Source organism: Euleptes europaea, chromosome 5 (genome assembly GCF_029931775.1).
Source record: "Euleptes europaea isolate rEulEur1 chromosome 5, rEulEur1.hap1, whole genome shotgun sequence".
NCBI classification, from domain to species: Eukaryota; Metazoa; Chordata; class Lepidosauria; order Squamata; family Sphaerodactylidae; genus Euleptes; species Euleptes europaea.
The window spans coordinates 12240499-12257281 of NC_079316.1; the positions used below are offsets into that span (position 1 = coordinate 12240499).

General features: G+C 44.9%; 1 protein-coding gene across 1 annotated transcript; it reads left to right on the forward strand.

Annotated features, from left to right (window-relative positions):
* The first annotated feature begins 1740 nt into the window (after positions 1-1740).
* LOC130478209 (fetuin-B-like) lies at positions 1741-16537 on the forward strand. Its single transcript, XM_056850362.1, has 7 exons — positions 1741-1977; positions 2693-2776; positions 7735-7819; positions 9274-9440; positions 10827-10940; positions 15039-15128; positions 16274-16537. The coding sequence occupies exons 1-7, from the start codon at positions 1741-1743 to the stop codon at positions 16535-16537; spliced, it is 1041 nt and encodes a 346-aa protein (XP_056706340.1).
* Positions 16538-16783: the final 246 nt, after the last annotated feature.

Sequence of the window (16783 nt, forward strand, 5' to 3'; positions counted from 1 at the left end):
AGCCAAAGCATTGATCCTCAAAGATCTTCACAGCATGGTGTAGTAGTTAAGAATGCTGATTTGGAGTGGTGGACTCTGATCTGGAGAACAGGGTTCGATTCCCCGCTCCTCCACATGAGCGGCGGAGGCTAATCTGGTGAACCAGGTTGATTTCCCCACTGCTACACATGAAGCCAGCTTGGTGACCTTGGGCTAGTCACACTCTCTCAGCTCCACCTATCTCACAGGGTATCTGTTGTGGGGAAGGGAAGATGATTGTAAGCCAGTTTGATTCTGCCTTAAGTAGTACAGAAAGTCGTCATATAAAAACCAACTCTTCTTCTTCTTCTTCTTCTTCTTCTACTACTACTACTACTACTACTACTACTACTACTACTACTACTACTACTACTACTATATGGAGTCAACTCCAAACCACTATGAAATCACAGCTCCCATCAATGCTCACCATGTGCTATAAACATACCAGATCTGGCACTCTGGGGTGCTTCTGCTGCACTAGAACCTAACAGCACAGCGCAAACGTCCTAATGCATCATTTCTTTCCACAAAAAAGTTGTTCTTTTCCGGAGTACAGATCCTCCCCCATTTTTTCCCCATGCGCCAAAGTCAATAATTCAAAGATCTTACTTGACTTGGCTTTGCAAATCATCCTTTGGCACAAGGAAAAAAGAGGGGGGGGAGTAGAAAATTTTTCCATAGCACTGATAAGAAACTGTGTTTGCTCTATTATGTGGCAATAACAGATAACATTCAGCTGGCTACAGACTTCCTCTGTTGGCCAAAGTAATTATTTTAGGCCCATTAAAAGATTATGTGGATAGGGAATATCACACAGTACTAGGACAGAACCTTCTGACAGCAGTTCGAATAAAGGCAGACAAAGACTGTGTGATGTTCCCAGATACCATATTGCCTGTAATCAATGGGGCAGGCAGCAATGCTTCCTGGGAACTGCAGTTTGAGGGTAGGAAGCTAGAAGACCAACAAGCGGGAAGGAAAGAGGATCGCTGTGGTCTAGGCAGGGAGCCACATTGGTGCAAAGCAAAATCCCTTTTTGTCCAGGGGACTCATGTTATGGGCCTTCAGGTGTGGGGTTCCCTCCTCAGTTGATAGGCCTGAGATGGGGATTGATTTGGTTAATAGAAGCGCATCAGAGAACTCAGTTCTGAGAAGAACACATAAGATTTGGCTGCACATTATAGAAGAGCACAGTGCGCAGCCTTACAGAGCAAAGGCTGTGTTCACAAGTGGCAATTGGTTGCTCAGCAAAATTGGTTTCAGAATCCTAACACCAGCAAATAATACACTCTACCACTTGAAAAAAAAAGCCATAGTTTTCAATAGAATGGAGCAACTTCAAAATTCAAGGACTTGGGTTCGAAGCTCATTTGTGAGTCTTGCTAATGGGTTGCCATCTGGCCACGACAGAGAAGTCCTATCCCTTTAATAGTTGCTTAACATGTGTAAATGAGCAGTTGAAGTTTTCATGGCATGTAGGTAGATAATATTACCTAGCATTTGCTGCAGGTGTAACTGATACTAAAGGGACAACTCGGAAGACCGGGATGCTAATGACCTGTGATGCTCAACTTTCTAATCATTGACTCCCTGTTAGTGAGTTGCGTGTCTAAGTTAAAGGTGAAGGCCGATGGTGCGGTGATTAATCTCAAAGCATATAAAGAAATCAGAATCCATTTCAAAATCCAGACTCCTCCTAGTTCCCCAGACATGTTCAGAATGGCGTTCCTCATTTCCCTTCTGATGGGAACACAGATACTGTGCTCCCTGGCTCGTTCTCCACCTCATCCAGGACCTCCGCCACCTCGACCTCCTGCTGGGACAACTTCCCTGCCATGTAACAGTTCCTCGGTAAAGGAAACTGCAGAGCTGGTCCTAGACAAGATCAATGAAGACCGCAAAGAAGGCTACGTGCTGGGACTCCAGCGAATCTTTGATGTCCATCAAGGTCCATGGGTGAGCAGTAGATACCCATGTACTTGCTTGTTTTTTTGCATTTCAGTTCATGTCATCTATTTCTATGACTATGAGATACAGACATGGGAAAAGGTGAAGCCATGGGTCATCCTATTGATCACAAATGGCTTCCAGGACACCAAAAGTGGTGGAGCCCCAATCCATCCAAGCTCCTGCCATGTGCTTCTTTCTCCCTGCTCACCAGTTTTAAATAGGAGATAAACTGTGGCCTGCAGAGCCAGATACTATTCCAGAAGATGGAGTTGATGATATCTTCACTTTATCGGAGGACAAAGTGAGTCAGGGATGTGATTAAAATGAAGTAACAGTGTCCTTTACCATAGAACTAGCAGTAATGAATGTGTAAAGTTTCAGGGAAACAGAGCTCATGTGAGAACAAAAGAGAAAACAAAGAGCAGTGGACATCAGGAAGAAACTTTCGCAGGCACTGAGCGAGTGTTTCTCCTGGTAGGATTTGAAGAAATGCTAGCTGTGGGAAATGCTGCTTTGGGATCGGTTGTATCCTTGGCAAATCAGGAGCTTGTGATTGTAAGGTTAGGAAGACACTCAAGAAGATATTTTTTGTTGAAATTCATGTAATCTGTTTTCTGTAAAAAGTGGTATGCCTTGGGTTTTCTAATTCTGCCACTTTTTTGTGCTACAAGGAATGTTGTCTTCTCATCTTTAGCAAGGCACTGGCATTGCCTATTAACTCACTGTGGATGTGCTGGAAACTGACTGCCATGTCCTGAGCAGGAAATCCCGGAAGGATTGCCAGTTTAGACCTCCACATGAGACGGTAAATATCTGCTTGGTTCAGTAGGGTTGCCAGGTCCCTCTTCATCACCAGTGAGAGGTTTGGGGGGCAGAGCCTGGGGAGAGCAGGGTTTGGGGAGGGGAGGGGACTTCAATGCCATCGCGCCCAATTGCCAAAGTGGCCATTTTCTCCAGGGGAGCTGATCTGTCGGCTGGAGATCAGTTGTAATAGCAGGAGATCTCCTGCCACCACCTGGAGGCTGAGGAATCAAAGTTATGCACTTGTTGAAAGCTCAATAAAGCACATAAGAGCAATATGCAAACAATTGTATTCAGAGAAAAAAGAACCTCACTGCAAAGGTATCCAAAGGATATAAATACTGAGCAAGGTAAGTTAATACACAATGAGAATACAAAAAATGTGTACAAGAATAAGTCAGGTATACAATAATAGACTATCCAGAATGGTAAAGTCCAAAAGAGCACGGAATAAATATCAGACGCAATGGGCTTCCGGTAAAATCCCCATTTCAGAGCTTTCCTCAAGCTTCAAGAAGTACCACGTGCCAATATCACCTGTAATAAAATGCATGCTATCACAATATCCAATCAAATTTACAAGACAACATTTGATATAAATTAATTAAAGGTTACAAATTATTAAAATATCGTGCTTACAAAAATATATCATTTTACATACCAAAATTGGAGAGAGACGTCTATTCTGCCATTCTATGTAAGAGGCTTGGTAAGCGTCTGAAGTAAAACTGGCTGACTCTCTCTTAAGGCTTTAATGGTTCCACAGGTGTATGCTATCTTCTCATAAGTGCTAGGTCATGCTACCTTAAGCTATGGTGAAGAGGCAAACCTACTGCAAATCAATAGAACATTAAAGAAAATGAGAGATCCAAAAATGAATTTAATCCTTTTGGCATTAAAGTGTCAAAAAGGAAAATGAAGAGGGACTCCTGTTGTGCTAAAATCCTGTCTATATTTTGATTCTGAAAAACCTTCCCTTGATACTGCCAAATAACAAAAAATTGCATGTCCGTGTCTAAGTGCTTAAGTTCTTTATAATGGGCAGTCAATGGGGCTTCTAGATTAGAATTCCTAATCCGGGACCTGTGCTCCCCTATACGAAGTTTGATCTCCCTCTTTGTTTTGCCTACGTAGAGTAGACCACACGGGCAACGAATTAAATAAATAACAAATTTACTGTTACAATTACTAAAGTGCCTCAATGTGAAAGTAAAGCCCGTTCTAATGTCCCGAAGTTCTTTAACCGGTAGTGCTTGTGCACAAGCACTGCAATTGCCACACTTAAAATGGCCGACTGGCAGGCAATTCTGCTGGAGAGGTAGACAATCAGATTTTACAAGTTTGTCCCGTAAGGAGTGTGTTCTTTTTAAACCAAATCTAGGTAGTTCTTCACAGCCCGGTATGTTTTGTACCAAGTGCCAATGTTTTCTGATGATATTCTGTATATCCCTAGTTTTGTAATTAAATTGAAGGGCTGCGGTTACACTGGCAGGACTAGAACTTTTTTGCTTCCTTTCCAGGAGTTCTGATCTCTGTCGGCTGTCCGCGCGACGTTTGGAAGTCGCAATGACTTCTGGGGGAAAGCCCCTATTGGTTAGCGTGTTCTTAAGGTGGACTGATGCAGTTTCATAGTCCCTAGACTCTGTGGCATTACGTTTTAAACGTAAAAACTGCCCATATGGCAAATTATTTTTTAAGTGCATGGGGTGATGAGAGTTAAAATGTAGCAAAGCCCCCCGATCCGTAACTTTTCTAAAGGGTCGTACCGCTAATGTGTGTGTGTGTTCTTTTAGATAAACAGTAATGTCCAAAAAATTAATGTCTGTTGGACTCGCATTAGAGGTAAACTTAATGTGTGGATCCCTATTATTAAGCCAAACCAAAAATTGAGGAAAAAGGTTAGCTGGATAAAAAACACAGAAAACATCATCTATGAAACGTCTGAAGAGGGTAATGCAAGATGAAAATGGGTTATTATTAAAAATAAAATTTACCATGTAGATGTTGGCCAATGTGGGGGCGCAGGCACAACCCATGGCCACTCCTTGCTGTTGCAAGTATAATTGGTCCTGGAAACGAAAAACGTTATTATCTAGAACCAAATCCAGGAGATCCATAATAAAATGGGTGGGTGGAACTTGCTCAGTTCTTGAAAATAGAAGGTTTTCTGTGATTTCTCTGATATTAGCTAGTGGAATGCTCGTATATAACGAGACAACATCCAAGGATAATAAAAGCGCGGATTCAGGGATTACCAGCCCCTCTATAACTTTAATGAATTGTTTAGTATCAAGAATATATGAGTCCGTTTTTGTACTATAACTATGTAAATGATACTCCAAAAACTGTGCTAACGGTTCAGTCGCTGAATTGTTGCCTGCAATTATTGGGCGTCCCGGGGGTGGAAGTTGCTCTTTATGGATTTTCGGGAGGGTGTAGAACACTGGAATTCTGGGGAATTTGTTAATAAGAAAATCGGCTTCAGACTTGGTGATATAATTTAAGGCTAAGCCCTCATTTATGGTAGTTTTTATACTTAATTTAATGCTATCACTAGGGTCTACAGTCAGTTTTTTATAGGTGGTATGATCAGCCAATTGTCTTAGATTTTCTTTTATGTAGTCTTTTGTGTCCAAAAGGACAATAGCGCCCCCTTTGTCCGCCTCCTTAATAGTAATGCTTGTATCCCTTGCTAAGTTTTCAATAATCTTATGATCAACCTCACTGAAATTTTCTAATATGGGTTTCCTTTTGTTCTCAAGAACTTGAATATCTCTAAGAACCAAATGTTGGAATGAAGAGATAAGATGGCTACATGTGGAGGGGATAAAAGTAGATTTAGCTCTAAAGGGCGTTCTATTGTAGGTAGTATTTCCAAAAAATTCACGAAGTTTTAATTGGCGAGTTAGTTTAAAGACGTCTATTCTAGTTTGAAAAACAGAATATTTAGGGCGAGGCACAAAGCTCAAGCCTTTATTTAAAACTTTATTTTCTGCTTCAGTTAATATTCTACTTGAGAGGTTAACAACTAGGTTAGTCTCCTCCGGTTTCCTCACTGGGGTAAAAAATCCCTTCCTGCGTCTCCCCTCATTTTAGATCTTAAAGGATAGTCCCTAAAGGAGGAATTACTAGATAGGCTAGAGGAATCACTGTCCTCTTGAAACCTACGATTTTGTCTTCTTCCTCCTTTATTGGGTCGGTTGTCATTATTAATCTCATTCCCGGAATTAAACCATGGGTAAACTGTGTTTTTCGTGTAATCAGAGGTGTCCCTTTCAAATTTCTTTTGCTTATATGCTTTTATATTGTCACTAAAAGCTGCTATTTCAGTCTCCAGTTCTTTAACCAAAAGTTCTACTTGCGAGGAGTTAGTTTCTTTATGCAATTTTTCTTGTAATTTATCAGTTTCTTTTCTTAGAGTTGCAGTATCTTGATTTGCCTGTTCCACAATTAATAACATAAGATCAAACGAACATTTATTTAAAATAGCTATCCACTTCTTCTTAAAATTCTCATTAGTCCTAAATAAGGTGGGAGCTTTATTCACACGTAAACCCCGTGGAATCATCTTATGTTTTATATAGTCTGCAATTGAGGCGGCATGCATTTCACATCTAATAGCCTTTTTTGAGGTGTTTAACAATTGCTCAAAAATATCCGTTTTAGGGATCGTCATGTCCTGTAAGGACGGTAAATTATGCAAAATTCTATTTTGGTCCTCTGCTGTATAAGCAAATGTTTCCGACCAGTTAGCCATGTGGAAATTAGTATTCAAAATCGGGCTCCAAGTACAAAATAGGAGAATGAGGAATCAAAGTTATGCACTTGTTGAAAGCTCAATAAAGCACATAAGAGCAATATGCCACCTGGAGGCTGGCAAACCTATTGGTTCAGAGAGTGTGTTGGAGCCAGGCTAAATTTTCCGCTAATGAAAGTCATTTCCTGCAGTCCAGCAGACTACCCCAGGCCTATTTCCTCCACAAATGCACCTACTAGGGGACAGGGACCCCTTGGGAAGAGCTTGAAGTACAAATTGTGAGTCTGAAGCGAGCAGAAGGGCTAAACAGAACTTGCTCTCCATTAGACTGGATCCAACCCAATGATTGTGCATGGCTGTATTTATTTAGTTGCTTCTGTCCCACTTTTCCTCCAAGGGAGTCAAAAAAAGCATGTTTGGTTCCCCCCTCCCTCCATTTTATTCTCACAATAACACTGTGAGGTAGTTCGGGATGAGAGAGAGAGATTTGTAGGCCATAGGTGTGCCAATATGTTTCATGGCAGAGCGCGGGGTTGAATCTATGCCTCCTTTATCTTGGTCTGAACCTCTGTAATACATTGTTACTAAGAAGGAAGGCTAAGGTTGCCAGCTCCAGGTTGGGAAATACCTGGAGATTTTGGAGGAGGGAGGGGTTTGGAGGGGAGGGGTTTCAATGCCATAGAGTCCAATGGCCAAAGTGGCCATTTTCTCCAGGGGAACTGATCTCTGTCGCCTGGAGATCAGTTGTAATAGCAGGAGTTCTCCAGCTACCACCTGGATATTGGCAACCGTAAGGCAATGGCAATCTACCTCTGTTAGACTCTTGCCTTGAAAACCCTACTTATGGGTCATCATAAGTTGGCTGCAACTTGATAGCGCTTTACACACACACACACACACACACACACAGTTCTTCCCAGAGAGAGAAAGGAAGGCCCTGAGAGACAGAAACAGGGGAAAAAAGAGGAAAGGACAAGAGAGAACTAGTAAAGAGTCCTAGGTTAAAATAAGGCAAAATAAGATGCATAGAGGAAATTATACAACGGGTCCATGTTGCAAGTTGGGGTTAAAGGTCAGTGCAGGGGATGGAAAACTTGTAGGTCACTTTCTTGGGTAACGCGGTAAAACTTGTAGGTCACTTTCTTGGGTATCTGCTAAACAAATTTGCTCTGCAAACTTTGGCTCCGATGTTTCTATTGCTCTAGGTCTTCGGCCAGTGCCATGTAAATTGGGCCATCAACAAACAGTCGAGTATTCAAGTTCTCACCTACAACTGCTTTTTATACCCACGTAGGTATATTTTAAATATAAATGTAGTGGTTTGGATACAAGAAGACTCATACAGGCATATGCATGTTCCTTCCAGATGCAGCCTTAAAGATTTGCCAGCATTTAAGATGCAGTTTCACTGGGGACTTTGGGACCCAGCATGTTATTGAGAAATACTTGTCTTCACACAGAGATCATTCTTTCTGAACTACTGCCACGAATCAAATAGGAACAGGTAGCTTGAGAAGGAGAGCCAGCGGGATGTATTGGTTAAGAGCAGTCGGGCTCTTATCTGGAGAACCGGGTTCGATTCCCCACTCCTCCACACGAAGCCTGCTGGATGACCTTTGGCCAGTCACAGTTCTCTCAGAACTCTCTAAGCCCACAAGGAGGCAGCCCACAAGGGCAAATCACCTTCAAACGTCTCTTGCATTGAAAACCCTACGGGGCCGCCTAGGGTTGCCAGGTCCCTCGTCACCATCGGCGGGAGGTTTTTGGGGTGGAGCCTGAGGAGGGCAGGGTTTGGGGAGGGGAGGGACTTCAAAGCCATAGAGTCCAGTTGCCAAAGCAACCATTTTCTCCAGGTGAACTGATCTCTATCAGCTGGAGATCAGTTGTAATAGCAGGAGATCTCCAGCTAATACCTGGAGGTTGGCAACCCTAGGGCCACCATAAGTAGAGTTGCCAGGTCCTTCTTCGCCACCGGCAAAGTAGGGGAAGTAGAAAGCCAGGATTCACCCTTGCCAGTGAGTTCAAAGTGCTCTTTTCACATATCTTGTTTTTATAAAATGCCAAAATATGATTACCGGCGACATCCTTGGATCACTTCTGAGTAGCGTTGCCAACCTCCAGGTACTAGCTGGAGATCTCCTGCTATTACAACTGATCTCCAGCCGACAAAGATCAGTTCCCCTGGAGAAAATGGCCACTTTGGCAATTGGACTCTATGGCATTGAAGTTCCTCCCCTCCCCAAACCACACCCTCCTCAGGCTCTGCCCCAAAAATCTCCATGTATTTCCCAACCCGGAGCTGGCAACCCTACTTCTGAGTGTAGAGGTTTAACAAGGAAGTAACTATTAAAGTATTAGGGTTGCCAGCTGGAGATTTTGGGGCGGAACCTGAGGAAGGAGGCTTTGAGAGGGGAGGGACTTCAGTGCCATAGAGTCCAATTGCCCAAAGCGGCCATTTTCTCCAGGGGAACGGATCTCTATCGGCTGGAGATCAGTTGTAATAGCAGGAGATCTCCAGCTAATATCTGGAGGCTGGCAACCCCACATTATAGTAATAAAAAAAAAAGAATCCAGGTGAATGGTGTGGGATCATTTGGGGTATTTCTGAAGCAAAGCAGATGTGGAAGTGATTGGCCCTTGAGTATATAAGCATAATTCTAGGGAGAGCAAAAGGCATCCGATTGGTGGTATTGCCCCGAAAAGTACTGATCTGACTGATATCATCTGTGCGTTTTTCTAAACAGTCCCAGCATCTGCTATTACAAGGTTTTGCCCCGACTGCCCAGTTCCTGGGGACCTGACTCAGTCCAGGTTTTTGGAGGCAGCCGCTCTGAGTCTGGCCAAATTCAACATGGAAAACAACCACGCCCATTTCTTCAACGTCCGCAACGTCACCAGAGCACGGTCGCAGGTAACCTGGAGATGGGGTACGGCGGTGGGATTGTGATGGGAACGTTTGCTACCCCGCGTCCAGAATTGGTCTGTCAGTGACCGTTAGCCAGAACATCAGGCCACCATAGCCCAGGCCTTTTATTAGGGTTGCCAGGTCCCTCTTTGCCACCGGTGGGAGGTTTTTGGGGTGGAGCCTGAGGAGGGTGGGGTTTGGGGAGGGGAGGCACTTTAATGCCATAGAGTCCAATTGCCAAAGCAGGCATTTTCTCCAGGTGAACGGATCTCTATTGGCTGGAGATTGGCTGTAATAGCAGGAGATCTCCAGCCAGTACCTGAAGGTTGGCAACCCTACCTTTTATGCAGGGATGTTTCCCTGCGGTCACCCTTGCCAACTGCTTCAGGACCTCCTTTTGATTATGCATGCCTTTTCCGCCTGTCAGAAGTCGCCTCTCTCTCCTCATGCGTTTTGGCCATGTTTTCCAGATGCTGTTTTAGCCAGAGCCTGTAAAATGCGGGCAAAAGACGTGGGGAGAGCGATTGTCCATATGGACAATCCTGTGGTTGGGGAAAACCCATAATACTCTCCCTCTGCATCTCAGCCTCCAACATTTCCTGAAGATTTCAGCCATTTATGTTTGGTAATTAGCAGCGTGTTCCAGACTGAATTGCCATGCATATATATATATATATATATATATATATATATATATATATATATATATATATATATATATATATATATTTGCATTTTTCTCGCTGAACCGTCATTCCAGAAGTGATTGCGAAGCAGGCACATACCTGCTTCACATTACTTAAGAGTCCCTTTAATGCAACCTTTGGTGTTTGCTCCGCCCACACAGCGAAGAATCCCCTCAAGAAACCATGCAAATTAACAGTGGCGCGTTAGCTATGTACATGCTAATGGCTATGCAAACAGTAATGAAGGAGTAGGCAAGTGGGGGGTGGAATTTCTCCCTTTGCGTCGGGACTTTGTATAGGCATTTTTAAAGTCACATTTTTAAAAAAGAGCTTTGAGCGAGCATCAAAACTGACCCTGCCTAAATGGCCTTCATCTTCCACATCTGCCTCCTGTTGAGTGCACTTATCCCATCTCCTATACACCCGCACACAGTTGAGGCCTGACCACCCGACATCCCTGGATTTTAGCCCAGATGAAGGGCCACATCTCCGGCCGATGCTAATTTTTTTTAGTGTAACATACAAGAATGTTTTCCTTAAGAATTTTCTTTCTTTCTTTTTTTGCATTTTCTCACCATCGGCATCACAATCACACACACCAGCATTGCCCCCCCCCCCCAAAAGCACAGTTTTGGACAGCATGAAGTTGAGGCTTATGAGTGGTTCCTTTGGCTGATGACGCTAACCCGTTGCCTCTTTTCCACAGTGGGTCATTGGCCCTGCTGTCTTTGTGGAATATGTTATCCAGGAGACGTCCTGCTCCAAAAGCCAGCCTGTGTCTGACCTCTCCGAGTGCCCGTTCCTCCCATACGAAACGGCAGTGAGTATTGATTCATAGAAAAAACAATTTTTTCCACATGCAATACCCATCCTTCTGTGATGTTTCATTCCAATGTATAGTTAGAGGAGTCTAGTTTGGTCTTTAACTACTAAACCAGATGGTCTATCTTTTATTAACTGCATTAGTTAAATAGCAGTTGCAGGAGGGATGTTGTTACTGGAGAAGCAGTAGGCAGGCTGTGATCCAAATCCAGCATCCCTGTGGCTTCTTAAAAGGACATTTCAAATGGTAAGAGATTGCCTGCCCTGACTTGGATGACCCAGGCTAGCCTGATCTTGTTGGATCTCAGAAGTAGGATCTGTACTTGGATGGGAGACTACCAAGGAAGACCTTGTAGAGGAAGGCAGTGGCAAACCACGTCTGCTTAATCACTTGCCTTGAAAGCCCTATGGTACTTGAAAGACTGTCATATAGAGCAGTGGTCGGCAAACTCATTAGTCAACAGAGCCAAATATCAACAGTACAACGACTGAGATTTCTTTTGAGAGCCAAATTTCTTAAACTATATAGGTAGGTACACTGTTTATTAACTTAATAAACTTTAATTAAAGTTTTAAGTCTTAATTAAAGCACTCTGAAGCATAGGAGTCTTTCATGTTGACAGGTTTTAAAAAGAAAACCACCACCCACTGAGTTCCCAGCTTTTAAATGACAATGCTGATGCTCAGCCATTACCTGCTTTTGAAGCCCCTCTCTACCACCCCCTCCCCAGGGAGGGGAAAAAAGGCTGGTGGAAAGGAATTCACCTCCACCTCTAAATGGCCACAGCTGCCCTCACCCCCTCTATTTCCCCCCTTCTTCCTTGTGCTTTAAACTTTACACTGCAAGCTCCTCAGGGCAGAGACCAGTCCTTTTGGGGGTTAGAGGGAGAAAAGTGTGCATTACTTCCAAACCAGCATCATGCACGGTGACAATGACGCAAAATAAAACCTGCAAGGAAAATGGGGAAGGAGAAAGGGGGGGGGAGAAAGGATGAGTGTGTGTAGGGATAATTTTCTACTCAGTAGAGACGCAGCCCGTATTTCCAAAAAAGGGTTGCATTCATGGCCCCCCCTTCCCAAATGCCCGATGTTGGCGGGGGAGGGGGAAGATCCTTTGCAGAGGATTACAACCCCCCCGAGCCGCCCAGCCCCTTCCCCCACCCCCAAGCAAGCAGGGCCACTTCCCCTCCTCTCCTCCACTTGTTTACGGGCCCGGAGATCCGGATACAGGCGGTGGCCTCCTCCTTCTCCTCCTCGTAGCCCACCCACCCCCCTTACCTTGGCCTTCTCATTCTGGGCCAGAGCGGGCCAGCAGCAATGGCAGGAGGAGAGGCTCAGTTCATTTGCACGGCAGAGGTGACGACAGCCGCCGCAGCCTCTCCCGTCACCCGACCGAGAGCCGCACGCAACGGGCCAAAGAGCCGCATGCGGCTCGCGAGCCACGGTTTGCAGACCACTGATATAGAGGATGGTACTGAGTTGTTTTCTGTTGCCCCAGAAGGTCGGTCCAGAACCAACGGGCTGAAATTAAATCAAAAGAGTTTCCGTCTAGACATTAGGAAGAATTTTCTAACAGAGCAATTCCTCAGTGGAACAGACTTCCTCTCCTTCCCTGGAGGTTTTTAAGCAGAAACTAGATGGCCATGTGTCAGAAATGCTGATTCTATTACCTTAAGCAGATCATGAGAGGGAGGGCACCTTGGCCATCTTCTGGGCATGGAGAAGGGGTCACTGGGGTGTGTGAGGGAGGTAGTTGTGAATTTCCTGCATTGTGCAGGGGGCTGGACTAGATGACCCTGGTGGTACCTTCCAACTCTATGATTCTATGGGTCACCGTAAATTGGCGTCTACTTGACAGCACCTTACACACACACACACAAGAGATTACCTGCCCCGATCTGAAAGGCCCAGGCTAGTCCGATCTCAGCAGATGTCAGAAGCTAAATAGAGTAAGCCTTGATGAGTTCTTGGATGGGAGACCACCAAGGAAGTCCAGGGTCACTACGCAGAAGCAGGCAATGGCAAACCACCTCTGTGTGTATCTTGCCTTGAAAACCCTACAGAGTCACCATAAGTCTGCTGCAACTTGATGGCACTTTCTGCCATCAAGAGACTGCCTTTGTGGATCCCTTGGGGAGGTAGATCACAATGGGTAGCCGTGTTAGACTGTGTGTAGCAGTAGAAAAGAGCAAGAGTCCAGTAGCACCTTAAAGACTAACTACATCTCTGTGAGTCCATCTATCCTTAAGTAGAGAAGAGTACATGCAGACACCCAATGTCCTGTCTGGGTTAAGCTTCTATTTGTTCATCCTCTGCTACTTGACCACAGCCTCAAGACATTGCCCCGGGACCTTCATAGCTGCCTCCAGAGGCTGAGACAATGAGATGTAAAGCTGAATGTCATCCGCCTGTTGGTGACAACCCACTCCAAAGGTCTCAATTACCTCGGCCAAAGCTTTAACGTAAAGGTTAACGAGCAGCGGGGATAAAAGGGACCCTTATGGCACCCCACACTTCAGGTTCCAAACAGCTGATTCTGCATCTCCTACAGAAACTCTTTGTTTCCTACCAACAAGAACTAAACTGACGGAGGGCTGTCCCTTTTATCCCAGTTTATTGTAGTTGCTGCGCCAGAATATTATGATCAACTGTATCAAACTCTGCTGATAAATCTAACAGTACCAGCAGCAATGGGCTGCTGAGCTGTGGCTCAGTTTGTAGAGCATCTGCTTGGCATGCAGAAGGTCCCAAGTACAATCCCTGGCATCTCCAGTTAAAGGGACTAGGCAAGCAGGTGATGTGAAAGACCCCTGGAGAGCAGCTACGGGTCTGAGTAGACAATAATGACTTTGATGGACCGAGGGTCTGATTCAGTAGAAGGCAGCTCATGTGTTCAATTGTAGCTGGAGATCATCTGACAATAACTGTTTCAGTCCCTTGCCGCTGGGTTTCTGAATTCTTCTGTATTTAGGGATAGATGGAGTCACATTCTAGCTGTAACTGAAGAAGTGAGCTGTGACTCACGAAAGCTGGACTCTTGCTCTTTTCTCTTGGGGAGGATGTGCATGAGAGAGAAACAGCGAGGGAGGTACTGATTACAGGGCAACTGCAAATATTATTGAGAAGACACTGTTACTATCCCACAAGTAAAACGTTTTGGGAGGAGGCATAGCAAGCCATTGCCATGGATGGTTGTCTGCTGGGCACACTAGTTCTAGTTCTTTATTATTACAGTCCATGACCAGTATATAATAAAAAAGGCAAAGGCAAAGGTCCCCTGTGCAAGCACCGGGTCATTCCTGACCCATGGGGTGACGTCACATCCCGACGTTTTCTAGGCAGTGTTTTACGGGGTGGTTTGCCAGTGCCCTAGTCATCATATAAATAAAGGAAACATTAATTACAAAAGGGATAAAAGTAATATACAAAAATTCATTAATAAACACAGTATAGTCCTAATGGATACCAGCTAAAACTGCCCATGTCTGACTACAAATTGTCACTTGGACACTCTCCTGGGCAAATACTAAAAATTAGGTCATTTCTGTGACTGAAATCACTGCCACTGTCCTTCCCACTTTTTTATGATTACAGACCAGGGCGATGCTGAGCGCACAAAAGGTCATACCGCACCACTTGTGGGACGTAATACAACAGGGCTATGGCAGATTCCGTGGACTGCCAAAAAAACAAATCAGTGGGTTATAGGTCAAATCAAGCCTGAACTGACCCTAGAAGCTAAAATGACTAAACTGAGGCTATAGTATTTTGGTCACATCATGAGACAACAAGAGTCACTGGAAAAGACAGTCATGCTGGGAAAAGTGGAGGGCAGCAGGAAAAGAGGAAGTCCCAACAAGAGATGGATTGACTCAATAAAGGAAGCCACAGCCCTCAATTTGCAAGATCTGAGCAAGGCTGTCAAAGATAGGACATTTTGGAGGACTTTCATTCATAGGGTCGCCATGAATCGGAAGTGACCTGACGGCACTTAACACATGGCAGATTAACAAACTAGCACCAAAATTTTGGCTGGGTTGAATTTGAATTTGACTATTTGTACGTTTGCTGACAAAGCGTATATTTCTTTTCCCAGGATCTGGGTGTGTGCAGAGGCTCCGTGGTAGACAGCAAGACTGATAATGAAAAACATGTCTCAGCAAGGTGTGAGATTTTCCACAGACAGGTACGTTGCTCAGCAAGACATCAAATCTACTGTTAATAACCCATAATATCTGAAAGCTAGTTAGCCGGTAGGGGGAAGAGTTAGTGGCCATGGTCCACCTTGGTAGCAAGGGCAATTGATAATGTATTCAATAGGTCCTAGAAACTGGGTTTCAATTGCTAGGTTTAAGCAGAAGCGAGCACAGGTCATGCTCGGCATGAGCCATTTTAAGGAGCCTGTGCACAGGAGAGCATGTTTCCACCTCAAGTGGGATGGCCCCGAGCATGCAGCTTTCATGCACCGAGAGCCAACGTAGTGTAGTGGTTAAGAGAGGTGGACTCTAATCTGGAGAACCGGGTTTGATTCCCTGCTCCTCCACATGAGTGGTAGATGCTAATCTGGTGAACCGAGTTGGTTTCCCCACTCCTACACATGAAGCCAGCTGGGTGCCCTTGGGCTAGTCACAGTTCTCTTAGAGCTCTCTCAGCCCCACCTGCCTCACAGGGTGTCTGTTATGGGGAGGGGGAGGGAAAGGTGATTGTAGGCCAGTTTGATTCTTCCTTAAATGGTAGAGAAAGTCAGCATATAAAAACCAACTCTTCTTCTTCGGTTGGGATCCCTGGTCACTGTTTAGACTTGGTCATGTGACATTGTCCATGAGCAGAAGCTTAGGTGGTCCATGCTATCCATGAGCCATTTTAATGAGCTCGCTACCATTTGTACAGGAATGAACATACTGACCAATAGTAAGATGGCCCGTATGCAGCGCCCATTAGTAGCAATCCCGAAGAACAAGTCTCTTTCTAACAGAGCATGTTCTCACAATAAAATGTTGGGGGTATGTTTTGTGCTATCAGCCACGGGTTGATGAGGGACAACAAGCTGGCGACAGGAAACCCGGACACCAGGATGACGAAAGGCCTGAGGGAGATGGTCAGTCTGAATCTCAAAAGGGTGGACATCATGATCGCCAGCATCAACGTCACCACCCTCGTGACCACCGCCACAGGAATCACTCACAAGATCACGCAGAACATGAGCAGGGTCCTCCTACCGATAGTGGTTTTAAGGTGGAAAATATAGTCGGTGTGGTCAAAGTCCTTCCCTCCTTACCAGAAACGGAAGCCGAGCAGTTAGATGGACTACCTGTTTCCCCTGAATCACAGGAGCCAGACCCCAACCAGCCTGATGGACATGGCGCTCCTGAGGGGAGCCGTCCCTTGGGTAAGCCAGGTTTGACCAAGCCGGCTCGGCCGGCCCCCCACTCTCCATTCCCCGGTGGGTTTCCGGAGTCAGATACTTGTCCGGGAGAAATCCTAGCCTTTGTTTTGGGTGTCGAACCTTTCCTGCCCAAAAGGTCTGTAGAAGTGTCACCAACGGGACCCCAAGCGAAGGAAAAAAGGAAAACATTGATGGGCCAATCCCCTTGAGACTTACTGTCCAATCTGTACAAGAAAAGCAGGATTAGGGGCAAGAAAGAGGAGGTGGTTCCTGGTTTCTCTCATTACAAAATGTCAAAGATCTCCCATTTGGTATTAAATCACGTCTAGGGTTGCCAACTCCCAGATACTATATAACAAAAAAAAAAATAATCCTATGCGGAAAAACGACAATGCTATAAAAATCACAGCATGCAGGCTCAAGACCTAATCTACTAAGAACTAATACTTAGAACT